Source organism: Balaenoptera borealis (assembly GCF_965194805.1).
Source record: "Balaenoptera borealis genome assembly, chromosome: 20".
NCBI lineage: Eukaryota > Metazoa > Chordata > Mammalia > Artiodactyla > Balaenopteridae > Balaenoptera > Balaenoptera borealis.
Window position 1 is genome coordinate 45,525,779 of NC_138879.1, and position 26,033 is coordinate 45,551,811.

General features: G+C 55.9%; 3 protein-coding genes across 11 annotated transcripts in view; all 3 read right to left on the bottom strand.

The window, feature by feature from the left end:
• Positions 1 to 543: 543 nt before the first annotated feature.
• On the bottom strand, positions 544 to 16,329 carry FLOT2 (flotillin 2). 6 transcript variants are annotated; one of them, XM_082372738.1, is made up of 13 exons: positions 16,130 to 16,329; positions 10,644 to 10,725; positions 7,506 to 7,596; positions 5,372 to 5,462; positions 4,552 to 4,727; positions 4,325 to 4,448; positions 3,760 to 3,878; positions 3,528 to 3,641; positions 3,307 to 3,426; positions 3,003 to 3,217; positions 2,405 to 2,588; positions 1,949 to 2,098; positions 544 to 1,833 (listed from the first exon to the last, which is right to left on the bottom strand). In XM_082372738.1, the coding sequence occupies exons 1-13, from the start codon at positions 16,176 to 16,178 to the stop codon at positions 1,795 to 1,797; spliced, it is 1,554 nt and encodes a 517-aa protein (XP_082228864.1). In that variant the 5' UTR covers positions 16,179 to 16,329; the 3' UTR covers positions 544 to 1,794. The 6 variants fall into 6 exon arrangements, with proteins under 6 accessions (XP_082228864.1, XP_082228866.1, XP_082228865.1 ...); XM_082372740.1 differs by lacking the exons at positions 4,552 to 4,727; positions 5,372 to 5,462 and having other exon boundaries at positions 16,130 to 16,324; XM_082372739.1 differs by lacking the exons at positions 4,552 to 4,727; positions 7,506 to 7,596 and having other exon boundaries at positions 16,130 to 16,323.
• A 334-nt stretch (positions 16,330 to 16,663) lies between these two features.
• On the bottom strand, positions 16,664 to 23,128 carry DHRS13 (dehydrogenase/reductase 13). 2 transcript variants are annotated; one of them, XR_014238574.1, is made up of 6 exons: positions 20,745 to 23,128; positions 20,533 to 20,651; positions 19,406 to 19,529; positions 18,914 to 19,225; positions 16,873 to 17,486; positions 16,664 to 16,771 (listed from the first exon to the last, which is right to left on the bottom strand). XR_014238574.1 is itself a non-coding variant. In XM_082372744.1 (5 exons), the coding sequence occupies exons 1-5, from the start codon at positions 21,169 to 21,171 to the stop codon at positions 17,044 to 17,046; spliced, it is 1,425 nt and encodes a 474-aa protein (XP_082228870.1). In that variant the 5' UTR covers positions 21,172 to 23,128; the 3' UTR covers positions 16,853 to 17,043. The 2 variants fall into 2 exon arrangements, 1 of the variants encoding a protein (XP_082228870.1); XM_082372744.1 differs by lacking the exon at positions 16,664 to 16,771 and having other exon boundaries at positions 16,853 to 17,486.
• Positions 23,129 to 23,215: 87 nt separating this feature from the next.
• The window catches only part of PHF12 (PHD finger protein 12), a 40,152-nt gene continuing 37,334 nt past the window's right edge, over positions 23,216 to 26,033 (bottom strand). For all 3 annotated transcript variants that reach the window (XM_082372690.1, XM_082372689.1, XM_082372688.1), the window contains 3 exons: positions 25,556 to 25,638; positions 24,824 to 24,962; positions 23,216 to 24,458 (listed from right to left, as the gene is read on the bottom strand). In XM_082372690.1, coding sequence (XP_082228816.1) covers positions 24,124 to 24,458; positions 24,824 to 24,962; positions 25,556 to 25,638 — 557 coding nt within the window. In that variant the 3' untranslated portion in view covers positions 23,216 to 24,123. The remainder of the gene's footprint in view (positions 24,459 to 24,823; positions 24,963 to 25,555; positions 25,639 to 26,033) is intronic.

The window sequence follows — 26,033 nt, forward strand, 5'->3', positions numbered from 1 at the left end:
TTTTGCTCCCCCCACCTGAATGTAAGCTCTGAAAGCTAGGGATTGGTTTTATTCACTGCAGTCTCCCCTGCATCTAGGACAATTCCTGGCACATAGGAAGCATTAAATTTGTAAAATGAATACAAATACTGAAGCCCAGAAAGATGAAGCTACCTGCCCAAGATTACACAGGTGATGAACAACAGAACTAAAATTTAAACCCAAGCAGTCTGACTCCAGCGTTCACGCTCTTGAGAAACAGTCTCCATTACTGAGTGAGGCTCAGGATGGACAGAGGTGCAGTGAACATGGCAGCCCCTTCCGTCTTCTGTCTGCAGTGGAGCCAGGTCTCCCTGGCCTCAGGTCTGGCTTCAGCACCTGGGCGATGGCGGCCCTGCTCCAGGATGCTAAGGGGGCATGGCCAGGGTGCTGATGCCCCCCGGTGGCTAGCGTGGGGAAGAACAGGCAAAGTGCAGCTTTCAGGCTGAAGGGGTGTAGGGGTGGGGGACCTGGTTGGTTCTTGCTTCCCAGTCTCTCCCCTCACAAAAGCCACAATACAGGGTGTGGGCATAACCAGATCTTTATTTTCCCAGAAGGGACAGGCAGCGGGGCAGTGCGGCATCCAAGCCCCAGACCACACATGCAGCATCCACATGCAGGAACAGCTACACAGGCTGGGGCAGGGCAAGGGGTGGGGACTGGGACCACAGGACACCCACAGCACCCCTGCCAGGATGCTTGGGTCCTGGGCTCTTCTGCCTCCACGGGAGCAAGGACACAGAGGACTGGGCTGCTTCCCCACGGCTGGAACCCAATCACTCTGGCCAGGAAGAAAGCTGGCACAAGGGGTGTGGAGTCTGGCCAGTCTACAGCACTGGATTCTGTATAGGGTGGCATAGCTTTGCCCACTGGAAGGGCCCAGCCCGACACCCAGGACAGTACAGCCCTAGTAGGAAGAGGGTCTCTACACTTTCTAGTCTCCAGAAGCGCTAGATCCTGATCCCAGAGGGCTTAGCAGAGTTGGGACCAAGCCCCACTCCACCTAGTAGGGACATGTCCATGAAGGGGACTTCCCTGAGCACAAGCAGGGGCCTCCTAAGGCAGTAGTAAACTGAGGGAGCTGCTCTACACAGGAGGCCTTCCCTCCGTGCCCCTGGGCGGGGGAGAAAGAGATAAGGTATGAGAGCAGGCCTGGGGCTGGGCAGGGGGTTAGTGAATGGCGCTGGCCCTGGGCCTGCAGCCACAGATAACCCGGGCCGAGAAGGGCCAGAGTGGGCGAGGCTGGGGGCTTCCTGGGGGCAGGGACCAGGCCAGGAGAGGGCAGGGTGGCCGTCCTACCCAGAATCCCTGCACCCATGCTGAAGCTCTGGCTGGGGCCACAGGGGGAATGGACAGATGCACAGAAAACTTCAAGGCACCAGGATTCTGAGGAGCAGCAGGGCCACCCCCCAACAGACAGACAGTGATTATACTAAACATCTTCAGCTTAAACTACATGATGTGTGTAGAGGATGGGAGGAGAGGGGAGAGAAAAAGACAAACAGACAAAGGAAGAAACGTACAGGGAGATAAGGGCGGAAGAGACAAACCAGACAAATGTGGCAGTGAAAATGAGGGTGTGGGGTAGAGGAGAAGAGGACGGAGACAGACAGAGACAGGGGAGAAGGGAAGACAGCCAGAGGCCTGAACACGCAGCACTCCTGGTCCCTACAGAATAAGGCACCAGAGTCAGTAACGTTCCCGTTGTCCCTGTGGTACTAAAACGGGTGCTGAAGAGGGGGCACTGGCTGCTGAATGGTGTGAGCCTTCGGGACCTCACACCTGTGCACCGGTGGCCTTCTTGATCAGTGGTATCTACAAGGATGGGAGATGCCATGAGGCCTTGGCTCCGGGGCCCCCAACCGACCGCTCCGCCTGGGCCAGTCCACTGGGCTGCCCAGCAACCCACCGCGGATGGCTTGACACCCACCTTAGACAGGTCCACGCCCGTGAGGGCATGCACAGAGGCAGGCAGCTCGGCCAGCAGTCGGTTCACTTCTGAGGTCACCTTGCTGTTGTCCCCACTGAGGACCACAATCTCATCGACTTTGGTCAGGGGGGCGGAGATTTTGGCAGCAATCTAGGAGGCGGGGTGGGAGGAGAGCTGGTTGGTACTCAGACTCCATCCACCTGCCCTGTCCAGCATCTCTCCCTCCCGTCTCTACCTCACCCAATCCCAGTGCAGCCTGGGTGGCCTTCATTTGCAATTCATGGTCAGATGGTCCAGTGGGTTAGCGATGAGCCTATGCCTGTTGCGGGGTTCTCTCCCCACTGCTGAGTACTCCCCAGTTTAACCCTCCCAGCCAGCCTGTCGCTGTGTTGCTGACCAGGCCCAGAGAAGTCCAGCACTTGCCCAGCCAGTCCCAGCCTGGGGTGGGAGCCTCACCTGGGGCAGGGCCTCCAGCACCAAGGCCATCTTGGCTGCGTCCCCATATTTCTGGTAGGCCTCAGCCTTGAGTTTCATCCGCTCAGCCTCTGCCTTGCCCATCGCCTCGATGACTGCTGCCTCCGCTTCCCCGATTCTGCGGATCTTCTCAGCCTCTGCCTGTGCCAAGAGGACCTGCTTCACCCTGGGGGAGCCCAGGTGGGCAGGATCAGTGGGAAGTGCCAGGGACCCCTCCAGCCTTGCCTGGGGGCTAACAAACCCCGAGCCTCTGCTTTGGCAGGTGTCAGGGATGGGGGACCCATGAGAGGGGGGTGCCCTGGCCTTCTGGCTCTGGCCAAGGAGAGGGCACTGGCTCCCAGACGCAAATGAGAGAGGGGACCAGGCAGAGGTGCCCTCTGTGCCAGGCACCACCATATCAGGGCCTTAAACCTCCTACATCTAATTCAGTCTTCCTGACAACAATCCCACGGGGGAGGCGGGTCAGCCCTACTTCATGGTGGAGGAGAAGGGGCCCCCAAGCTCGGTCAGGAGTGGAGGGAGTGCGTGGGTGGCAGAGGAGCTGGACTAATCCCCCAGCCCGGGCACCAGTGGCACCTACTTCTCGCCCTCGGCGATCTGCTGTATGCGGTGGGCCTCGGCCTCGGCGGGGCAGCGCACTGTGGCAATGAGCTCCTTGTCTGTGCGCAGGATCTCCTGCGCCTCCACTGCAATCTGCTTCTTGCGCTGCACAACCTCAATCTCAATCTCTTCCTGCCGGATCTTCTGCTGCTCACGGGCCCCTTGTAGCTCGTAAGCCAGCTGGGCCTCAGCCGTCTGTGGCGGGAGTGTGGTCAGCATGTCAGAGGCTGGCTGCCAAGTCCTGGGCCCTGAGCCCCAACCCGAGATGCCCTACAGCTTCTCACCTTGATGTTGACCTCCTCACTGAAGGCTGACTTTTGCAGCTCGAAGGCTCGCTTGGAGTCGGCGATCTTCGTGTCTGCCATGAACTTCACGTCCAGCATCTCCTTCTTGCACTCGGCTTCCTGGGAGCAGGAGGGGCAGGTGCTTAGGGTCCCCTGAGCAACTGTGGTCCCACCACCCCTGAGCTCCCTGTCCCTGGGGCTGGGAAGGAAAGCCCACATACCCGGATGCCTGCATCCCTCTCAGCCTCGGCCACTCCGATGTCGGCATCTCTCTGTACCACAGCAGTCTGCGTCTTGCCCAGGGAGCTCAGATAGTCCACTTTGTCATACACGTCCTGGGGAGGGAAGGGGGAGTCATCCCTGGGAACAGTCAGAGGCATAAAGGTTCCCCTCTGGCCAAGCTCCGCACTCCCGGATGGACGCAGAGGCCACAGCCTTCCCATCACACTGCACCTTGATGGTGAAGCTGAGGATCTCGATGCCCATGCGGCCGACGTCTGGGGCTGCCACCTCCCGCACCAGCTTGGCAAACTGGTCCCGGTCCTGATAAATCTGCTCCACTGTCAGGGTCCCTGAGGGCAGAAGGATCATGGGCTGGCTCCCCAGGGGCCCAGCCAGCTGGGAAAGGGAGGAGGCATGCAGGTGGAGGTCTGAGTGTATGCAGGGGTCACGCGGTCAGAGCTGGGTCTTCCTCGGTTTCTTCTTAACAGCGTCTAACTCTGAGCCTCCTCCTGCAGGATCCAGGCAGGATGAGGAAAAGTGTCCCAAGCAGCACCAGGTGCCTGACCAGACTGGCAGCCGCTCACCCCCTACTTCAATGCCCTCCTCTTCACTCAAGTCACCTCATGTTTTGAAAGGAAATACTTGACAGAAAACATATCAGCTTTTCAGCTAGAAGCCTCTCAGTGGGACTGACAGAACCCCCTGCCCGCCCTGTCCCCTCCCTGGCCATGGCTTGAGGACACTGTGAGGCTCCTTGAAGGCAGCAGAGGGGTCCCTGGGCTGGGCAGGGCCTCACCGAGGATGGAGCGCAGATGCCCCTCCAGGGTCTGCAGGACGACGTTCTTGATGTCCTGCACACTCTTGCCCAGGAACTGCTCGCAGGCCACGGCCAGGAGCTCCTTCTCGGTCATGATTTTCACCTGCCGGTGGTCACAGAGGCGCCTGAGCCAGGCTGGAGGGAGGCAGACGGAGGCCCCAGACCCAGGAGGATGGTGACGGTACCCCTCCCCTCCTTCTCAGGACCTGGAGGCCTAGGGGCTGGGAGGGGGTGGAGTCTGCCTGAGGCCTCCAGTGGGGAGAAGACATGAGGAACTGCATCTTCACTGGCAGCCCCAGGCCCTGCCACGGCCTCGCTCCTGGGCATCTGGGGCTCCCCACTACCCCTGCAGTCCGCTCTCTGCCCCTCAGCCTGCAGGTCTCTGCAAAAAGGAGAATGAGCAATAGGGGCACAGACAGACAGACAGACTAGGAAAGAGAGGCGGGACAGGGCAGGAGACGGGTCCGGGGTCCGCCACCGAGGGTGGGCATCCTCCTGCCTTTCTTTCCCAAGGCACTAAGCCGACAACCCCCTCACCAGAGGCCTAGAACATGGTTGAACCTGCCCTGTGTGGACTTCTGGAGAGCAGGAAGCCCCTTGGCCAGGCACCAAGCTGGGAAGATAACACAGCCTCTGACTCCAAAGCTCCCCTGCCTCACGTGGCCTCGCCCTCTGGTGCCCACCCTGCAGCCCCCTACCCAGGGAACAGGGAAGGCTTGGATTCTGGGGCTTGGCATTTCTGACACCTGCAAAGAACGGGGTGGGGTTAGTGAGACACGAGTTCTCAGCACTGGTTCTGTCCTCCGCGGGCCCGCTGGGGAAAGAAGGGGTGTCTGTTAGTCCTGCTGGGCGGCCAAGAGGCCGAGCGTGTTCCAGTGGCGACGACACTCTCTTGGCAGGGGGAGCGGGGGCAGGGGCGCTGGAGAGAGACTGCCCCTGGCTGCCGTCCTCTCCTCCTCCCCCCAAACCCCAGCATGGGGACGAGGCAGCTCAACGGACATGCGCGGGGCTGCTGAGTTACTATACCTGGGCGACACCCGTCACAGTTAAAGCTACCCCCTCGGCCGTCTCTACGTCCTCGCAGCGGGGCTGCAACGTCATAATCTCTAGGGAAATCCTGCCAAGAAACGCAAAACAGGGGCATGGGTCTGGGGGCCCAGGGCCTGGGGTGTGGGGAAAGAGTGCGACACCTCACTGCTCCGGCTGGGACGGGCCAGGGGTCCTGCTGCGGGGGAGGACTCTCCGAGGGGTCAGAGCTGGGAGCATGTGAGGAGGAGACGGGTGGGAAAGCGGGCGGGGGGTGGGGTGCAGATGGCTCACGGGGAGGACTGGAGTGCGCTACCCACGTGCACACGTGTCCTCTGCTCAGGTCAGCCTGGCTGGAAGAGTGGGAAAGGGAAGCAGAGGAGAATGGGTTGTGGGTAGTCTGGGCTGGGGGAGGCGGGGTGGGCAGAGTCTAGGTGTAGCTGTGTGTGTGTCCTGGGACAGCACGTAAATGCTGGTCCTCTAGGCCGTGCTGTGCGGGCCGTCCAGGGATGCCATCTGAACATCCCCCAGGGAGGGGCCCTCACCTGTTCCCTGGGTCTGCTCACACCCTGGGATGCCCCAGGAGGCTGCTGAGAAAGCTCTGCCTTGTAGCCTGGCACGCTGGGAGTCTGTCCCCTGCGAGGGAAGCCCTGCCTGGTCCCTCTACCTGGCAACAGGCTAGGACTTGAAGCCCACCCTCTGGGGTTGGGGCCAGGTGGGCCAGTGGGGGACAGGGCTGGGGTCACACTAGAGCTTCCTGGCCAAGGAGCACTAATCCTACAAAGAGTTGTTCTGCCCAGACAACCTGAGTCCTCAAGGGTCCACAGCACCCAGCTGAAAAGGGACCTGGGCATTTGCAGCTGTTTCAAGTAGAACGTGGGTTTGGAGGGAGATGAGGCTGCTCTAGAAGCGGGTCGAGAGAGGCCTGGACCCCACTCATTCCACACAAGGTGCTCTGAGCTTCTTCTCAGGCCTCTGCCCTGAAGCCTGCCCTCCTGTGGCTACAAGGGGTGGGTGTGATGGGGACAGTCCCCTTCCCCATTAGGGATAACACGATGGGTGAGGAAGGGTGTGGTGGTGCAGGGGTTTTGCCTGAGAAGCTGAAAGACAATTTCATGAGAGGGAAGGGGATGGGTAAGGTGACAGGTAGGTCTCTTCCAGCCTGGGGACCTGCCAGCATGCAGGCTCTGAGGAGCCAGGGGCTTTCTGATGTTCATCACTGCCTCCTCAGTGCCTGGAGCTGACACGGTGCTCAGCAGGGAGCTGGTGAATGAAGCAATGAGGATGGGGACTTGCATGTCATGAAGAAAGCACTTGGACTTGCTAAACGCCCTTGCTCAAGAAAGGGCTTCATAGCTACGGCTGCGTGGCAGTGAGGAGTGAGACAGCAGGTCACTTGCTTTTCCAAGTGAGGTCATGTTCATGATACAGATGGGGTTCCTCTAGCACTTCTTTCCTGAAAATCCCAAAGCGCCCTCATATTGTTCTACTCGCCTTTCCAATATTCCTACAAGGCACAGGGAGGGCATAATTCTCCCCATTTCACGGATGGGGAAGCTGAAGTCTGGTGACAAGAGAGATCTGCTCAAAGGTCTCTCGACACAAATTAGGGGCAGGAAATTGGAGGGTGTCAAGGGGCGGGGTGAACAGAACTCCCCATGGGACCCATCTTCTGGCCTTGCAGGGAGGAGGACTAGGGCTTGACACTGAGGTGTCAGCCTGGAGGAGGGGCCGGCACGGGGCTCCGTGGTGCCTGGAGGACTAGGACTTCTGTAGGAGTCGTTAGGACGGAACCCTCCCTGCCCAGACAGCCCAGCTCTGTCACGAAAGGGCCTGTGTCTCCTGCCTCAACTTACTCCCAATTTAGGCTTGTCATCCAAGGACCCCCACTGGCGGACTTGGGCAGAGCTTCCAGAAGCCCTCGCCCTTTCCCCGCTAGCAGCCCCAGTGAGCAAGGGCAAGGGAGGTGGGGATCTATAGGGATCCATCCTGCCACCCAGCGCAGCAGAGGTGGGAACAGAGGGGAGAGAGGCACACTCTCAGGAGTGGAGTCCATCGGCTCCTGCCTGCCAGGCCCCGCAGGGCAGGAAGAGAGAAGGTTAGACACAGAGGAGGGAAGCAGGTGGGTTATTACCTGTGCAACCCCTGTTACGAATAGCGGGACCCCCTCCGACGTCTCAATATTCTCACAGCGACACAGGATGGTCATAACCTCCAGAGACAGTCTGAGGAGCAGCCAGGGGGTGGGGAGAGGTAGGGACAGGAAGGGGTAGGAGGGGACACAGCAAACACACACAGTGGTTACCAGACAAGCACCCAAAGCCTGACGCCTGGGGGTGGGGCGGGGCTGCCCTTAGCACTTCAGCTCCCCCCCCGCTGCCAGCTCAGCCTAGGGCCGTAAGGGGACAGAGACACCCCCTTGCTGGCCTGAGGCCTCTGGGTCTCTTCTCTAGCCCCCATACCCTTCCAGTGAGGAGCTGCCGGGCCGGAGGAAAAGGCTGCCGATGCCCTGGGCCCGTGACCTGAGGTTGGGAGGCCTGTGCGTAGAGCACCTGGGTTACCCACCACCTCACTTTCCCAGGAGATTCCTGGCACAATCTGGCAGACAGCCTCAGCTCCACCCTCCGGACACAGGCTAACCTGTGTTTCCAGAATTGGGGGGGGGGAGGCCACTCTGGGGATCAATGAGCCACAGAAAATACTGAATCCTGCTCGGGGCACAAACCCTCAAGGCCTGTGCTTCACATCACTAAGAAGGCAATTTAGGGCCAGAAAAGCCCCCCCCAGATTTTTGGATTTTCTGATCTGGGGGGAAGGGTGTGTCAAGGAAGGCTGGGGGAGAAAGTGTGCCCTGCCAGGATAATCACAGGGACAACTGGGAGACAGCGGAGTCATTCACTTTGGAATTTCCGAGCTGGGCACAGGCACAGAGTCATGGCAAAGAAAACCAAGTACTTCAAAGCTACCTGGCCCACCCTAGCTGGGCCTTCCTAGGGCCGCGTGTGTGAGAGTGGGTGCAGGGTGCTGGTCCAGGCGGAGGCCAGGCTGTGGACAGCATGGAAGGTTGCCTTAGACCAGAGGAAGGGAGGAGAGAGGCTGAGGTGAAGGAGCAGAAGCAGGCAGACTCGGGGGGCGGGGAGCAGTAGGCAATGCGGGCCCCCCAACTCTACCCTCGCAGTGCCAGCCCGGGGGCTCCAGCCATGCAGATGTGCAAAGGCTGCCTTCACTCGAGCCCCTAAAAATAGCACCTTTGGGTCTGAGAGGACTCTAGACCCAGCTCAGACAGGAACCCACCAAGCTCTCTTTTGGGGAAGGAGGAGAGAGGGAGACAGGAAAGAGGGAGGAGGGAGGGAGGAAGGGAGCGAAGGAGGGAGGCTGCAGCTCAGATGCCAGAGGTGGAGGAATCACTCGGGCAAGGGAGAGAGAGCGGCCCACATCAGGGCCTCAGGATAGGATAGGACGTGGCAGCAAAGTGCAGCAGGAGGGACTTCCCTGAGTCTGGAGAAGAATGGCTGACGCCAAGGGGGGTGACATGTAGGATGGCTGTGGAAAGTATCTCAAAAGGGAGGCTGGGCTAGAAACCTCTACTCTGACCTGAGAGGCTCCTGCCAGCCTAGGGAAATAAAGGCCCCAGCTTGTGGAGATGTCCCCCAAGCAGGCTAGGGGCTGGGGAAGGGGCTGCCCCAAACAGGGCCCAGGAAGGGGAGGGGCTGCAGGCTCAGACCACCCAGCAAGTGGGACCAGAGAGAGGACGCTGAGCCTGGGTGTGGGAGATCAGTTTCCTAGGATGAGGACAAGGGCCCCCACCCCTCACTTCCAAGCCTGCTGTCAGAGGAGCTTGACCCTCCTGTCTTGGGGTCTGCTCCCTGGAGCAAGAAGAGGGAGGGGGGACCACAGATGTGGAGAAAGGGCTCCTGGGTGTTGCCCCAGCAGTGGATGCCCGGGCAGGACAGGTCTCTGGGCAAATGGCAAACTCTCTCGGCATGGCTGTACGTCGAGGTGTCTTGACAAGATGCTCTGTCGTCCCAGGACTGCATGGCGGGTGGGGTGACAGTGTCTCTGGGGAGGGCACCTCATGGCTTCTGACAGGCCAACTGGCCCCCTCAGGAGTGCTTAGGATCCGCCTGAGAGGAAGCTGTGACCAATACCGATTACTCTCTGACACTTTTGGCCTTGGGCCAGAAGAGTCCCCCAGGATCCCTCAACTTAGGCAGGGCCAAGTGTGGGGAGAGATGGAACAGTGGAGGGGGTTAGTGAGAAATCAGTGAAGTTTAAAAGTGGTGACATGCTTCCCATGCCCCTGACACTAGCCAACACCCTCAGACTCCCTGGAGCCCCAAGCACTAGCAGCTCAGTGTAGCCACGGGGCTTCTCTCTGCTGACTGGTGGGGATGGGATCCAGGAAGGGGATTTCACTGGAATCTCCACTGCTTCCCCTTCAGATGACCCTCACCCCCGCCAACATGCCCGCACTTTCGCAGCTCTGCTGCCTGTGTTGCCTGGGTCCTGGCCTGGAAGAATCTGGGCCTCTCCCCTGATCTCCCATAGTCAGGAAGGGGTGCTGGTGGAGAGGAGGCTGGGCCTTATCTCCTCCTGGGTGGGCAGTAAGGGGGCAGGAGAGGCCCAGGCCAAGTCCAGCCCTGCGGCAGGCTCTGGGAAAGCCAGCAGGTAGAGCCTGACGGTGGGCCCTCTGGGGAGCTGAAACCTCCCTTCCCCGAGTAAGTCTCTCCAGACTGATTTAGGAGGTCCAGAGCCATCTTGCCCGGCCCCAGAGCCAATTCCTTAGATCCCTACCCCTTGTCTTTAACACGCTGCTGTCAGAGCCCCTTCAGACTGTATATCCATTCTCTGCCATTTAGCCCCCGCCTGCATTGTCCCAGGGCCTGCACAGGTGAGGGTATGTGTAAGGGGTCTCTTCAACCTTTCTTCCCTTCTTAGACCCACTCCAAACAGGTGTGTATGTAGTTAAGGCTTCGTGAATAACTCTGAGCTAGAATCAGGGCGTTAGCATTCTGCTTGAATTCTCTGGGACAGAAGTGATGCCCTCAATGGAAAAGAGCACACCCACCAAGGAGGAGGTGCCCACAGACAGACCTCCTGCATCCCTGTGTAACCCATTTCATCTGCTTCTTAGGAGGTCCCGCCCCCCCAGAGTGGAAGGTGGCAAGTGGTAGATGCTCTAGCTGACCTGTGGGGTGAAGGGGGTAAGGATGGAAACCCTTTTCTCCCTTGCCCACCAGGATGCCCGGTTTGCTGGCCCCCAGGCCCTTACCTCTGAGTGTCGGAGATACACCACCAGGCCCAGGCCCAGCCGCCAAACACATACTGTTTATAGTCAGAACCGCAACAGCCCCCTGGAGAGCAAAGCAAACCACTGCTGGTCAGTCAGTTCTTGGGTCTGTCTACCCTCCATGCCACCAACAGCAGCTCTGGGCCTTCACCTGCTCTGTCACTTGACAACTCCCACTGCTGGGTGCCAGGTGCTGAGGTTACAAATAAATGGAAGGTATGCCCTTAAGGGCCTTGGGATCTAGTTTGGTAGACAGGCAATTTGCATAGAAAGGAGGGTAGCCAATGAGTAGTTCAGAATGTAAGTGCTTTCAGAGAACAGATGAGAGGTCAGTGGGCAAGAGTGAACGGAAAAGCTTCCATCTTTGATTCAACCATCCATTCAGCAAATAAATATTTTTTCATGCTAGGGAAACAGAGATGAAGATAAAATTCCTATCTTAAAAGAGGTGAGACTAGGAGGGACCTTTTCCTGAGATGATGGTCGTACTATGCGATTCGCCTGTTATCAGAGTGACTGCAGTCACAGAGGGAATGCGGGTGGGAGGCTAATGGAAGAGAGTCTCTGAGCCAAGGCTGGGGCCTTGCTCATGTCCAACAGTGAGGCTGGTTCTCTACTCCCAGGGGTTCAGAGTGAATTCGTTCTTCTTGTGGGAGTGGATGGGGAAGGCAAGGCCTCAAAACAGAGGCCAACTCATGGTACCAACTGGAAAAGAGAAAGGGAAAAGGCCTAAAAAGGAAGTGATTCCTGGAAAAACTGTGTATCAACTAAATAGCATGTTGAACCTGGCCACGACCCAGATTCATGCCGTGGACACATACGGCATGCTCTCTATACGGAAATGAGAAAAATCAATTCTTGAAATTCTTGTCACGAACCCTCCTGCTGATGCCAAAATTACTCACGTTCAAGAAAACTCAGTAAAAGCAAGAGGGGCTGTTCACTTGCAGTGCAGACATGTTCAGAAACAGACAATGCAAAGGAAACGAGATGGGGAAAAAGCCAGTGGGTGTCATCATTTCCTCGTTCACAAACTCGGGTTTTCAGGAAAGCCTTAGGGTGTGTTCCTCCCATGGTCAAAGGTCAGGGCGTAGTGTATAGCTGGGTTACAGTGTCTCTCAGGCCCCTTGGGAGGGGACAAGGCAGGGTGGAGGGGCAGAGGGCAGATCATGGAGTGTCTTAGGTATCAGGCCAAGGAGGGTGTGTGTGTGTGTGTGTGTGTGTGTGTGTGTGTGTGTGTGTGTGTGTGTGTGTGTGTGTGTGTGTGTGTGTGTGTGTGTGTGTGTGTGTGTGTGTGTGTGTGTGTGTGTGTGTGTGTGTGTCTTAGGTATCAGGCCAAGGAGGGTGTGTGTGTGTGTGTGTGTGTGTGTGTGTGTCTTAGGTATCAGGCCAAGGAGGGTGTGTGTGTGTGTGTGTGTGTGTGTGTGTGTGTGTCTGAGTGTCTGAGTGATGGGGGAGTCATTTAAGCTAAGGAGCAACAGTTATATTTGCATTTTAGAAACACCACTTTGCACCGGGAGGAAGATACCTGGGTCAGGGAGGCTGGGTAGAAGCAGCCTCTTGCAGTGACCCAGGCCAGACCTAGGGGTTCACGTGGGGGGATAACTTCTAGAGTAGTCTTGTCCAAGATAACTTCCTTCGAGAGTAGAAATGCTCCCCAGCTGTGCTGTGCAACAAAGCACCTACTAGGGACATTTGTTACTGAGCACTTGAAATGTGGCTGGTATAACCAAAGAACTGAATTTTAATTTAATTAACTTAAATTTAAGTGGCCACCTGTGGCTTGTGGCTACCATATCGGACAGTGCAGGTCTAGAGCCTGGGTTTGGGTGGGTGCTCAGGCCGACAACCGAGCAGAGACAACAGAGAGAACCGCGAACCAGAGACAAGTTTTAAACAGGCGGAGGCAAAGGAGCAAGGACCCCACAAGAGCGGCGGGCCTGCCAAGTCAGAGAGCCGGTGTCTGGCACTGCCCACTGAGCGGCCAACCCTGTTTCCTGGTCTGCTCTATGCACAGGGTGCAAGCAGCCGAGCCAGAGGCCCAGGGACCAGGAGCAGCCCTGCAACGTGCACAGGGGCAGGAAGAGGTCTTAGGTCTCTGGAGATACGTGTCCTCAGGGCTGCTGCTCAAGGTAAGCCGCTGCAGGCTTCTCCGCCCTGGGGATGGGGTAAGGGAAGCCTCTACGGACAAGCAGTCAATTTGAAACCCAAACCACCTCGGGATCCAGTGAAACTGGAAGAGGGTCCAAAACCACAGCTTGTTCCACTTCTTCTGGCCTGGTCGGGGCTGGGGCACAGCTTCCTTGCTGTGGTAGCCTCCTGCAGTGACCCAGGCCAGACCTAGGGGTTCACGTGGGAGGATAACTTCTAGAGTAGTCATCACTTCCTCGTTCCTCGTCCCCCCCCACCCCGGGGACTTCCCAGTGTGCTGTGGGAGGGGTGGTGATAGTGGTGCGGGGCGGGATGGGGGCGGGGGAGCCCAGGGTGGGTGTCCACCCTTTAACTCATTCTCTGACCTTGGGAGCAGGCTGCCACAGCTCAAGCTGGGCCTCGGCCAAGGGCAACATGGCCAGGTTCCCAGGGGTAGCAACAACAGGAAGCTGGGACTGCCAGGCTGTCCCGCCCCCAGCAGCCTCCTCCCCTGGAAGGCATCTTCCTCCCCCCAGCTTCCTGGTCACATTGAGCACCACTCCCAAAAGAGGACGCTTAGGTGGCCCCTCCTTGACCTCCCCAGTTCTCACTGTCTCCAGACCTGGAAGTTTCTCCTAATGTTAGCTCACTTTTTCTAACTCAATCTGCTTTCCTTTGCTCTGTCCTCAACCAAGCTGAAAAATCACAAAATATCCCATGATGACCTCCGTCCTACTCTTAGCCCTCCCCAAACACAGGCGCCAGTCCGCCCTCTCTTTCCCTTCCTGCCCCTCTTCCACCCTTTTCTTCCTACTAGTCAAGAAGACCATCTACAACTCTACAAGCGGGATTTTTTTTTTTTTTGGCGGTGCTGCACGACTTGTGGGGTTTCAGTTCCCTGACCAGGGACTGAACCCGGGCCATAGCAGTGAAAGCGCCAAATCCTAACCAGTAGACCACCAGGGAACTCCCATATGAGGGGGATTTCTTGAGTCGAAATCCCCCTTAGTAGTCTGGCAATGGCCAAATGTTCATAAAATGCATAAAATAAGATACAGAAGAAACAAATTAAAGTTATCAAAATGTTAAAACAACCAAATGTGTGATATAGTAATATGTGCTCTGTGTAATACATTAAATAATAAGATCTAGTGGTAGATTTAATAACTGGCTTAATTTCAAAGTAGTGATGAGCATGAATGGTTTTTACGGTACCTGCAACAAAGGCAGTACGGTAGGAAAATATCTGCTAATACTATCATGGATTGTTGCTGACGTTAATAATCGTAAGAAACGCTAAATATCAATTTAGGTTAGTGTGAATAAAAATGTACTATTCTCCCCTCATCCAAATGCAAAGACCTCTAAATTCTATCCACAAACTCCAGGTTAAGAACTTCTGACCTACTGTAGAGGAGACAGAAAGGTGTATGGTATTTGGATTCCCCTTTTAAACTCCCAAAAGCAGAAACAGAGGAAAAAATTTTACATTACAGAATGAAGGAGGGGGGTTACACAAGAAGAAGAACCTCCAGACTTTTCAAGTGGAAAAGATGATCATGAAATATATCAACATCCTCCTTCTGAAAGTAGGCTGTGTGAGATGCCCCTGGACTTAGATGCAGGCCCAAGTAATGGGGGCGGGGGCGGCGCAGGGCTGGGAGTCCACGTGCTAGAGAGAGCCACAGCTCAGCTGGATCATCTCAAATCCCAAGGTAATATTATGCTGGGCATTCTCTCTCTCTCTCTCTTCTCTTCCACCCTCCCTTGACTCCAGTTCTCTTAATTCTCAGCGCGGCCTCCTCTCCGCACCCCTAAAACAGCTTCGAAGCTAGCACTGCCTTGGCCTCTGGCCAGAGGACCAGGTTCCTGGCAACCAGAAGGCACAGAGCAGTCCATCTCAGGGGTTCCTCTTGCCCCTCAGTCTCAAGGATCTCCACAAAGACGGGACTGGAACTTTTGTCTCCTCAGCCCAGCGTCCAGGTTTCTAGAGAGAAATCCCACAAGAAAAACCAAGTGCGATGCAGATTCGGGTTTCTAAAAACCTTCTTTAGGAGTGGTGGCTGGGAGACTGGCCCAGTTCTTATAGAGGAGCAGGTTTGGCCTCAGTGCTCTCTGGGGGTCTCCCTGGTGACCCCAAGGCTATCTTTTCTGGTTTTCAGGGAAGTGAAGGATCTTAGTTCCCCGACCAGGGATCGAACTCGGGCCCCCTGCAGTGGAAGCATGGAGTCCTAACCACTGGACCCCAGGGAAGCCCTAGGGAAGTGAAGAATCTTAATTCCCCCACTGGAGTAAGGTGCTAGTTAGGGAGACTGGGGATTTCCCATCCCAGGGGAGAGATGGATTTTGAAATCCAAACTGAGACAGAGGCCTGTTCTGGGGTGAAAGTTCCCAATGGATTCATCACACCTCTCAAAGGTGGGCAGCTACAAGCCCTGGCCCAGCCCACCCTCTCCTGTTCATTCTGCAGCCGGCCCTAACAACTCTGCACAGGCGGAGAAGCCACACTGACAGTGGGAAGATATGAAGGATTCCTGCAGCTACAGGCCTCCAAGCTGTCAGGAAACACAGCCTCTCCCCAGCACCCGCGCCAGGGGCTGCACGAATTGGTGGCTTGAAAGGCTTCTGCCACTTCCCAAGATACCCAAATATACAATTTAAAGAGCAGCCTTAAGGCAAGATATCTCTCCCCTCCGCAATACTGCAGTCCCCCAGCCCCACCTAAGCTCACAGAAATTCTGGAGTCTGCAGCATTTTGCAACCAGAGCAACACAGAGCCACGTTTCTGTAGAGGCCGCACCCGCGTCCCTGGGGCGGGCAGTGCCAGTTAACCCCAGCAAACCCAGCCTGCTGGGAATTAACGGGTCTGTGCCCAGAGCCCAAGGATTCATGTCCAGGGCCCCTCCCCAGACGTGCACCTGCGACCCAACCCCCGTCCCACGCGCTGGCATCCGACCAGACTGTTCCCGGAACCCCAAGGTTTCAGTTCGGGATCCCCTAGGCCACAGGGGAGACCCTGCCAAGGGGAGGAAGCAGAGAAAGGAGGGAATAAACACGGTTAAACACGCAGGGCGGGGGAGGTCGGGGGAGAACCTGGCCTGTGCCCTAGGGCGCAGAGCACGGCAAATGGGAGTACTGGGGGGGGTCCCTCCTGGAAGGGGTCTCAGGTGCGGCCCGGAGCGCCGTAGGCTCAGGCCCCACCCCCGGAGCCCTTCCCCGGCCTGGCCCCTCCCCGTTCGCTCCCCAGCCCGGCCCCCGCCCTCCCAGGCACAGCCCCCGCCCCAAACACCCTCCAGGCCCTGGGCGTCCCAGACCCACCTCCCTCGTTGCCCCCTCACCTGAAACCACCAGCGCCTCGTTGGGCCCCACCGTGTGGCAATTGCCCATGGCGCCGGCGGGACGGAGGGCCCTCGAGGGCCGCAGAGACCTGGACAGCAGCAACCGGCCCACTCCGCGCCCGCCCGCACCGCCGGCCACGCCCAGCCTATCCCGCCACCCCCAGCGGCCGCCCGCCCGCGTCCCTCCGCGGCCGCGGCCCCGCCGGAAGTGTGGCGGCGGAAGGCGGGGCCGGCGTGTCGAGGGAAGCAGCCAGAGCTCAAGCCGCGGCGGTCAACGCGCTTTATGACACCGGGTCGCCATCGCGGGGCCCAGCCCTCAAAGGCGTCCCTCCACTCCCGCCGGGCGCCTCGATAACAACCGCCCTGCCCTTTCTCACCTCCCAGCACCCACCTTACAGCGGCCGGCCCTGGAGTCAGCCCTCCGGGGCTCCAATTTCAGCCCCTGCTCTTACTAGCTGGGAGACCTTGGGCGAGTCCCTTACCTGGCTGCCTAATCCCGCCTCTGGAAAAAGGGGATAATGTAACTACCTAGCTACACGGTCGAAAAGGGCCCAGTTGAGTAATTCTCAATGTTGGCAGTGCATCAGATTACAAATTCCCAGGCCCTCATCCAGGGCTGATCAGCATTCCTGAGGGTAGGGCCTGGAAAATACGAAATTCAAATTCCTGAGAAGCCGCATCTGGCACACTATGCCCCACCTCTCAATCTGGGGTTACTGTCACTCTCAGGAAGAAATCATTACCCTTTATTTCCTTCCATCAGGAAACGAGCTGTCCAGGATGTAGCTTGAAGCCCCAGAAAGTAACCATGGAGGTAAAAATTGCAACCCTCTCAATGCCCAGTGCGTGGCCTGGAACACAGCTAAGGTTTTCAAGGCCCACCAAGTGCGCTGGAAAGCTTCCCGGCCTGGGGGTTAGGAGGTTTGGAGCTCAGGTTCAGCTTTAACCAGAATTCGGCGCATGACCTTAGACAAGTCTGGTGAACTCTGAGGGCTGGGGTAGAGTTCAGAAGCCGTGGGCTCCTCAGGGTGGGGGCTGCTCGGAGAAGATGGGTCCTCAGGCTGGGGATCTTCATCAGATTCGGCACCCTCCCCAGGCCCAAGCCCGGCTAGCCTTTTGCTGGCCTCCCATAGCCGGTGAGCTGCCCGGTCGTCTCTTGCAGCTGGGGGCACCTCCTCCACATGGCAGTTGGCAAAGTATCTCCCACTGAGGGGCTCAATGCCCTCCTGCAGAGCGCAGTACAGGGGTGTCTGGGCACCCCCTCGTGGTGCCCGCAGCACCAGCCAAGCCACTGGGCGCAAAAGTGGGCGTAGCCATCCAGGAACGTGGCGCAGGAACAGCTCCGAGTTCACTGGCCCTGTGGACAGGAAGAAAGGAAGGAAGGAGCCGGGAGGACAGTGGGTGAGGGCCCAGGGTAAGAGCAGCAACAACAGGGCTAGAAGGGAGTGGGGAACAGAGTCCAGTTCCAGGGAAACCAAGGTAGTATTTACCAGGTAGTATTTAGGGCCCCGACAAGGTGACCTCACTCGTTTCTAACAGCAAGCTCATCTTCTCCATCCAAACTCCTTATATATCCTCATCTTCCAGATTTTGCTCATGCTGTGTCCCCAGCCTGGAACAATTCTGTCTCTCTCCACCTTTTCTACTAGCTCATCTTTTTTCCTATTCCTTTGTTTAATCAGCAAACATTTATTAACACCTGTAGTAGACCAGACACTGTTTCGGACATTAGAGACATGGAGTGTAATAATGGTTAGCTATAATTATTATTGTCACTATTATGGTTATTAATGAGCCTTAGGCAATGATTATCTAATATGCAGTATGGTAATATGGGTGGGGCAAATCTTGTTATCCTGGAACCTGTTTCCTAAAGGCAGGGATGGGTCTTAGTCATCAGTAAAATCACTCAGACTGTAAGACAAAATGCAGACACTGGATGACCCAGCCCACCTCTGTTCCTCATCTCTTGCCACTCTCTCCCCTCTCACTCTGTTCCAACCATACCAGGCTCCCTGTTCTTTCTCAAGAACACCAGGCACTTCTGCCTCAGGGCCTTTGCACTTGCTATTTACTCTGTTCTTTAACTCTTCTCCTCAGAAAGCCTCATGGCTCATTCTCTCATCTCCTTCAGGCTTCTACTCAAATGTCACCTTTTCAGATACATCTTCCTTGACTGCCATAGATAAAAATAGCACTCCCTGACATTTCTTTTCTTCTTTTTCTTGTGCCAACCCTGTCATTTCTTAGTCCCCTTACCCTGTTTTATCTTTCCCCGTAGCACTTTATCACCACCTGTCACTGTATATATTTATTTATTAGCTGTCTCCCCCTTCTCTAAAGTAGAATGTAAACTCTACAAGGATAAGGTCTTTGTTTTGCTCACTGCTACATCCCCTGCATTGAGATTAATGCCTGGAACATAGTAGGTACTCAGTAAATGCTCCCTGAATGAATGAATAATTATTGGCTAACACCATCATTATCATCATGTTATAGTCAGTTCAGTCATGTGGATGGCTCCTTGGGGTGAGAACCTAGGCCTTATTCATTGCCATACCCTACCTAGCAGTCAGCATCCAAGTTTGTGGTGTGAGAGGAAAAACCCAGACAAGGAGAGCCTAGCTTCAAGATCGGCAAGGAACAGTTCTCTCCTTGGACCAGACTTCCTTCCTACTCTGAGATTCTGTGGCTCAATGAGAGGTTGGGGGAGCATGGGATGGGGGCGGGGATGGGAGAGGGGGAATCAAAACAAAGCAGAGCAGCCAGAGAGCCAAGTCTCACCTGGGTGGGCTGCATAGCAGGTGACGCCAGTGCCCTCAAGCTGAGTGGCGAGCTCCCTGGCAAACAATACGTTGGCCAGCTTACTGTCGGCATATGCCCGCAGCTCCTGCCGCCAGCCCACCACTGGGCGGTCCAGGCGTGTGAAGTCGAGGCGGCCTCGACGGTGGGCGGCTGAGGATACCACCACCACGCGGCTGGGGGCGCATGTCTTCAGCCGGGGCAGCAGCAGGTGTGTCAGCAGGAAGGGGCCGATGTGGTTCACTCGCAACAGCAGGTTAAAGGGCTCCCGGGTTCGGCCACAGGAACTGATCCCTGGGGCAGGGGCTAGGTGTGAGCAACTGCTCCAGAGGGATTCCTGGAGGCCTGGGTGTCCCCCATGTGAGATGGTGGTAGGGGGCATCCTTCCCACATGTCCCCTGGCAAAGCCTGGCTGGAGGGGTCGACTGCCCCCTGGCCACCCGCCACCCCCCTGCAGGGCCTGCTGCCCCTCACCGGCATTGTGGATGAGGATGTCCAGCCGTGGCTCAGAGCTCAGGAAGGCAGTGGCAAAGGCCCTCACGGAGGCCAGACTGGCCAAGTCCAAGGCCATGAAGATGACCTCATTGTTCCCACTCTCCTGTGGAGTGGCAAGGGCTGGGCTGTCATATGCACCCCTCTCTTCTTCCCTCTCCCCAGGCACCAAATTCTGAGAGTTCAACTCCTACTACTACTAAGATCTGCCCCTAGGCGTTAGAATGTAGTGGATAAGTGTGTGGACACTGGATGCAAATCTTGACTTTGCCTATTACTAGAGTGAGACCTTGGGCAAGATGCTTAATCTTTCTGAGCCTTAGTTCTCTGTAAAGTGGGAATAATAATAATAGTACCTATCTCAGAGTTATTGTGAGGATTAAATGAGTTAATATATGTAAAATCTTTAGAACAGTGCCTGGCACGCACTCGTGCATAGGCACTTGCTATTATTATTATTATTATTATCATACCCTCTGCCCATTATTGTTTACCCTAAAATCTACAACAGACTTCTCACTGGTGTCCTCCAACCCACTCTTACCCCCTCCAAACCAGACGCCACACAGCCACCAAGGGGTTCATTCCAAAAGGCTATTCTGACAGTCCAGACCCTATGGAGGACCCTTCACTGGATCTCTACTGCCCATTCTATAAAATCTGATCTCAGTAGGGTCTGTAAGGGCCCTCAGAACCTGGCCCTGGCTCAGAGTGTTCAGCCCCTGCATTTTGCCTCTTTTCCTCATACTCTGTGCTCCAGCCTCATTAAACCTTTTAATCGGTTTCTTAAATCAGACCAATTAATTTGCCTCAGGGCCTTTGCATATGCTGTTCCCTCTGCTGTTCCCTTTCTGACTCTTTCATTAATGTAACTTCTACCGGTCCTTAAATGTCTTAGAATTGCAATTAATTCCTTCAGGTCTGGTGCCCTTTTGCTGTGTGACCAGAAGACCTGTGCACCCCCTCTTCTGCACTTGGCGAACCGAGCCGCACTCTCCTTTCAGGAGCTGCGTTTCCTCCAAACCCGCCCCGAGCTGCTCTGCTCACCCCTGTGTCCCAGGTGTAACTGTCCTCTGTTCACGGTCCCGCCTGGCCCCGCCTTCCCTCACCTGGCGGAGGTCGAAGGCGGCCGCCTCCCCGCGCTCCCGGCTCCGGCAGGCTAGAACCACGCGCGCTCCCCGGCGCGCCAGCTCCAGCGCCGTCATCTTCCCGATGCCGCTGTTGGCGCCTGCGGAGGGCGGGCGGGAGCCGAGCTGAGCCCGCGGGCCACCGCCCCCGCCGTCCCGGCCTCCCCGCCCCATGCCCGCCAGCCGGCACTCACCCGTGACCACGGCAGTGCGGCCCCGCAGGCTGGCGATGCCGCGGCACGGCGGCCCCTTCACCAGGTTGTAATAGACTAGCACGTAGGCGCCCAGCAGCAACCCCACGCTCAGCAGCAGCGCCTCCATGCCGGCCGCGCCTCCGGGCTCCCGCTCAGCCCTCGAGCAGCCCTGGATCGCCGCCTGGAGGCTGCAGGATCGCCCCGCACGGGCCTGGAAGGGCGACAGGCGCGCTTCGGCCTCGAGAAGGCGGAGGCGGAGGTGGACGCGGGCGGGAGGCAGGGCAGGGGGTGTGTGTGCGTGCGTGTGCGCGTGGGCCCTGGGAGCGCCCCCTAGGCGTGCGTCTGCGTCCTCTGGGTGTGTGCTGGTGCGAAAACCTAGGTGCATGTGTGCGCTTGAGCCCTGGGAGCGCCCTCTACGTATGTACATGAATCCCTAGGGAGGGCGTGAATGACTTTTTGGTGCGTAATGTGCCCATAGATCCTGGGATCGCCCTTTAGGTTGTGTGCGTGCCTCTGGATCCTGTGTGTGTGTGCCCATGTGAGCACCTTGTAGGTGTGTGAATTTGTGGGCCTCGAGACCCTCCAGGTGTGTGCATGCATCTGTAGTCTGTCAGTGGGTGCTTGAGTGACCGTCTTCGTATGTACCTGTACTTTGTGCTGGGCTCTGGAGCAGGAGGCTAAGCAGATGTGTGAGCCCTCTGGGTGTCAGTAAATAGCAATCCTTCCCATCTGGAGAGGAGCGGGTACGTGAATGCTGCTGTGTCTGAGAGTGAGTCCAGTCCTGGACGCTCTGCTGTCAGTAAACAAGTCCGTCAATTCCTAATCCTCATATTCAGCCCTCAGCTTCTGGGATTCTTCCCAAAGAGGCCAGCGAGGTGGCACAGTGTGTTCAGGGTGGCACCATCAGTTAAGGGCTGTCAGGAGTCACTCATTCATTAGCTGTCTACCTCCCTGCCTTCCCCACCCCTCCATTTCTGAAGGGAAGCAGGAAGAGAGTATAAAATCTGTTATCTGATCTTCAGGAGATTTGTCTCTGAAATTCTCACAGGTGGTAGAAATAGGTAAAGAAGCTCCATCACTGAGTGGAAGTGATTATGATGGCAAAGTGGGTGGGGACAGCTAGGGAGGCATGGGTAAGGGTATTCCTGGCCAGGTGACTTGCCAGGAGAAAGGAGAAAAAAAATCTAGTACAATTTAGCACCCATTGTTTGGCACTTATGGCGTGCCCGGCAGTGCAGTTAGCCTTGGAAATACCGAGCAGAACAGTGTTTTTGTCCTTAAGGAGTTCAAGAGGCCCATTAGGGTAGGGGTAGGAGAGTGGCGGAGACAAAGCTAGACAAGTAGGTGGAAGCCAGGGCCAGACCTCACATTCCAGGGGGAAGTTTCCTATTTAGCTGCACTGTGGATTCAGTGTTCAAGTGTCAATAATGTGGGATGAGGCTAGGGATGGAATATTAATGAAATAAATGGATGCACTCTCCACCCCCGCCAAGGCAAAATCCTGATATGCGAACAGGTACCACCCACTCTAACAGTGCTGGCATACACACAGATGTGTTCTTTAAGGAGTAGGAGATGGTCTTCAGGAAAAACTTCTCAGATAAGGTTTCTTAGGTAAAGTGTACGAGGAGGAAGAAATAGTTTGGTTTAAAAAGAGGGTGCTTGGGGGCCTTAAAATTAAGGTTAACGGGTAGAATCATCTTCTGAGGAGGAACTGCAGTTGTAAAGTTGTGATCACAAGTCACGTTACTTGTGGCACAGCTGAGTCAGAGATTGGATTTCTCCTTTTTCATGTTCTTCAGACATTTGAATCAACAAACTCTGCACTAGATTCTAAGCTCCAAGAGGCAGGGGCCACATCTGCCCTGGTGATTGCTCACAGCAAGTGACCTAGACCAAGACCCAAGGCCTGGCAAAGGCCGGAACTGGAGGAACTCGATTGATACTTGAATATATTAATGAATTCCTCCATGCCCAGCTAAGGGCTCCGGGCGAAAAAAAACAAAACCAGGTGTTATGACTTCCCCCAGAATAGGTGGATAAAATATGATAGCAAACAACTGGAACCAAAGGCAGCGCCAACTCCTTGGGTTAAAGCTTCTAGACCAGAATGCAGAGGTCTCATGCCATCTTCTATTTTAATGTTTTGGTTTTGGAGCCAGGAGGAGCAGGGATCTGCACACTCTTGGATTCTTGCAGAATCTGATCGTGTCAAATGATCAAGCCCTCTGAACTCCCTCAAGTCACCCACAAAGCCACAGAACAGCCCCCCTTCGCAGCTGCACCCCTCCCCTCCCATTTCTCCCTCCCACCTTAGGTGCGCTTTTCTCCAGCGCCTCCCCTCTCCTGACTTCCCTTGGGGACTAAGTATCTGGGAGTGACGCTTGTTCAATGAGGCTGTGGGACCAGGGCCTCAGGGAGGGTCCCCTCTAAGGGTGATGACAGGTAGGACAGACAGGCAGAAAACATAATTTGAAGTATTTTTGCTTTTTTATATACAGAATACAGGAAAGTTTCTGTAAAGTCTAAAACATTACAATTACTATGTACATCGGTACTAGTTGTCGGGGTGGAGGGAAGAGGAGAGAAGTGGCAGGAGAACAAAAAAAGGAGACAGAACAGTTTACGACAAAAACGCTTTTGCTACAATAGACAATTTGAAGAAAACGCTCTACCACATGTAGTACTGTACAGTTTTTAAAAACATTGAAAAAATGTCAGCACTAGATGTATTTACACAAAATCCAAATACACTTTTCCTTATTTGAAATAAAATAGATGGACAGCCAGAAAAAGAATTCATTTCTCATTTGTCCATAATACACAGTAGCTACCTGTAGTGCAACTGCTGCAGAAAGGGAAAATAACCTGGAGGGTGGGAACCATGGAAGGAGGGTGGGTAGCGATCTTTATATTAAATAAAACAATGATATTGTATAGATTTTGCTGTATGAAAACTGTATTTTTTTCTTTTAATATAAAACTATTGTCACTGCCACAAAATAGAACAAGTTTCTGATTATTTTACAACGGCGGGCGAGGGGGAGGGAGCAGGAGGTGGGTGGGGAACGGTTTTGTGTCGGAGGAGGTGTCCAGACCACTGGCCTTCCCCTCCCTGCCCACGCTGTTCCTCAGCTCGGTCTGCCGCTTTCCCATGAAATGTTGAGTACAAATATATGTGCAAATGCCCCCTAGAACTTGAGAAAAGAAAAAGGATTTTTAAAAAACAGTCAAAAGGTTTTCTTCATTTCATGCAAAGATTGTAGTTGAAGGGTTTCTGGTGGAGTATAGAAAAAACCCCGGGCTTGGTTTGTGTACATTTTTGCATTGCAGGAGTCTTGGGTTGGGTGGAAGGGCGGGTGACGGGTGGCCGCCAGTCCTAGGGAACGGAGTTGGAGCGCAGCACAGGGCCCTGGTGGGGCTTGAGAGAGAGCTTCTCGGCCAAGACCCCTTCCTGTAGCAGGCCGGCATCGCCTTTGGGCTGTTTGGTCGCAAACTCAGTGATGCTGAAGACAAACTGCAGGCACCCCAGCTTGATGTAGCTGCCGTGGTGCAGTAAGGCCGTGCCCTCCCAGCCGGCCCCACTGCCCCCAATCAAGCTCGAGCTGCTGGCTTTGCAGTTGCAGGGTCTCCGCTGCGGCCCCTGGGCCTGGGAGCTCATCATGGCTGCCTCCTCACTTGGCTCTTCATCCTGTTTCTGGTGCCGGCGGCGCCCTGGGAAAAAGGGGGAAGGTCACAGGAGAGGAACAGTGAGCAGCCAACCCACCTGGGCTGTCTGCCAGGGTTGGGCCCCTGTACCTCCCCCGTCTAAATGCTGCGTGACTCGGGGAGAGGGGCACTCAGAAAGGACCGGTGGAGTCTGAAGTCCCCAGGTAGGTGTGTACACACGTGGGGCTGCACAGCACCTGCTTCTCTGTGGCCTTTCCTGGGCCCACGAGCAAGGAGAACCTGGCCAACGGGACCAGGAAGGCAAGAGACAGCAGGTCATGGCAGCAAGCCAGAGCCACCCTGGCTGAGGCATTAGAGAATGTGTCCAAAAATGGCAGGCTCTGTGGCCACAGGCCTCTGCTCCAACTTACTGATGACACTCTGCACTTTGGCAACAATACTGCTTGGGGGGGTTGGCGGGGTCTTCTCAGAGAAGTCACATGAATACAGCACATTGTCCACCGTTGTCCCGTGCTCACTGTAGTTTAACAGCTCATAATGTTTGGTATTCTGAGGAGGAGGAGGGAAGATAAGATGTGTGGTCTGCTGCGTGGGGCCTGGGGCTAAGGGGAGAGAGGACACATGGAGAAGGCTGTGCTGCTCTACCTGGGGAGCTCCCTCTTTCTTCCCCAATCATGCCCCCCCCTTCCCTGTCCCTTTCGAATGGGGCACAAGACTCACCTCTTCAAGGAAGCTTTCCTTCCTAACCCACCCCTCGCCCCCCCAATAGTCTGCCTCCTTAGCACGGGCTCCTGGTGAAATGATATTCACTGGCACGTGATGATGATGATGAAACTCACAGGGACACGCCCAGAGGGCTTGGTTCCTTCTATGATGGTCCCCTCCCCTGCTTTAGGGTGCTCCGCCCCGCGCTGGGCCTGTTGACCAACCTCAGGAGAAATGGGAGCCCTGCTCCTGGGGAGCAGGTAGCCATGTAGGATGCCCCTTCACACCAAGACTCTTCTCCAGGAATGATGGGGACTGAAGAAAAGGAGAGGACCCCCAACCCCCTTCCCCTCACCCCAGGGCACTGAACAAACCCCAGTGCCTGGGACAGGGCTCAGGTTGGAAGACCTCTCTCCCACCGCATCCCCACCCCTCACCTCATCGTAGAAGATGCAGGCGTGTTTCCCGGACACGTAGTTACAGTGACCATAGTTTGTAAGGCACACGTCCATGTCAGCTCCTGCGAGGTGGCAGGAGGCGAGGAAAAGGAAGGCAGAGAACAGACTGTCAGGGGTATGTGTGGGGGAGGTGAGGGGGCAGGGGACTTCCGGGCGGGAGCTCAAGGGGTAGGTAGCTCAGGGCCCTCTCCTTGTATTTTTGAACAAAAACTGATGTCTTTTCTAATCCCCTGTTAAAGAACAGCTGTCCCCGCCAGCTCATCTGCTTTAGAACATGTGCTGTTGCCCAGAGGAGAGCAGTGAGCTACTGAAGAGGATGGGGTATTTCTAGGAGAGCACAAGATGGGGCGCAGGGCCCATAAACCGTATCATTTGAAAGAAAGGGAAAGTTCTAGGCTAAGGGCTCATCTGTCCCTCTGCACAAGATGTAGGGCTAACTAAGTATAAGTGTTAGATA

What these genes read in the sequence shown, in the direction of transcription:
- FLOT2 (XM_082372738.1), bottom strand. Translation starts at nt 16,178, where the DNA reads ATGGGCAATTGCCACACGGTGGGGCCCAACGAGGCGCTGGTGGTTTCA. An exon ending in GTGAGGAGGTCAACATCAAG is followed by an intron (nt 3,218 to 3,306) that starts GTGAGAAGCTGT and finishes CTCCCGCCACAG; the next exon opens with ACGGCTGAGGCCCAGCTGGC. An exon ending in CGGGCGTGGACCTGTCTAAG is followed by an intron (nt 1,834 to 1,948) that starts GTGGGTGTCAAG and finishes CCATCCTTGTAG; the next exon opens with ATACCACTGATCAAGAAGGC.
- DHRS13 (XM_082372744.1), bottom strand. Translation starts at nt 21,171, where the DNA reads ATGTACATACGTAGAGGGCGCTCCCAGGGCTCAAGCGCACACATGCAC. An exon ending in CCGCACTGCCGTGGTCACGG is followed by an intron (nt 20,652 to 20,744) that starts GTGAGTGCCGGC and finishes CGCCCTCCGCAG; the next exon opens with GCGCCAACAGCGGCATCGGG. An exon ending in CTGCTATGCAGCCCACCCAG is followed by an intron (nt 17,487 to 18,913) that starts GTGAGACTTGGC and finishes TCCTGTCCACAG; the next exon opens with GGCCAGTGAACTCGGAGCTG.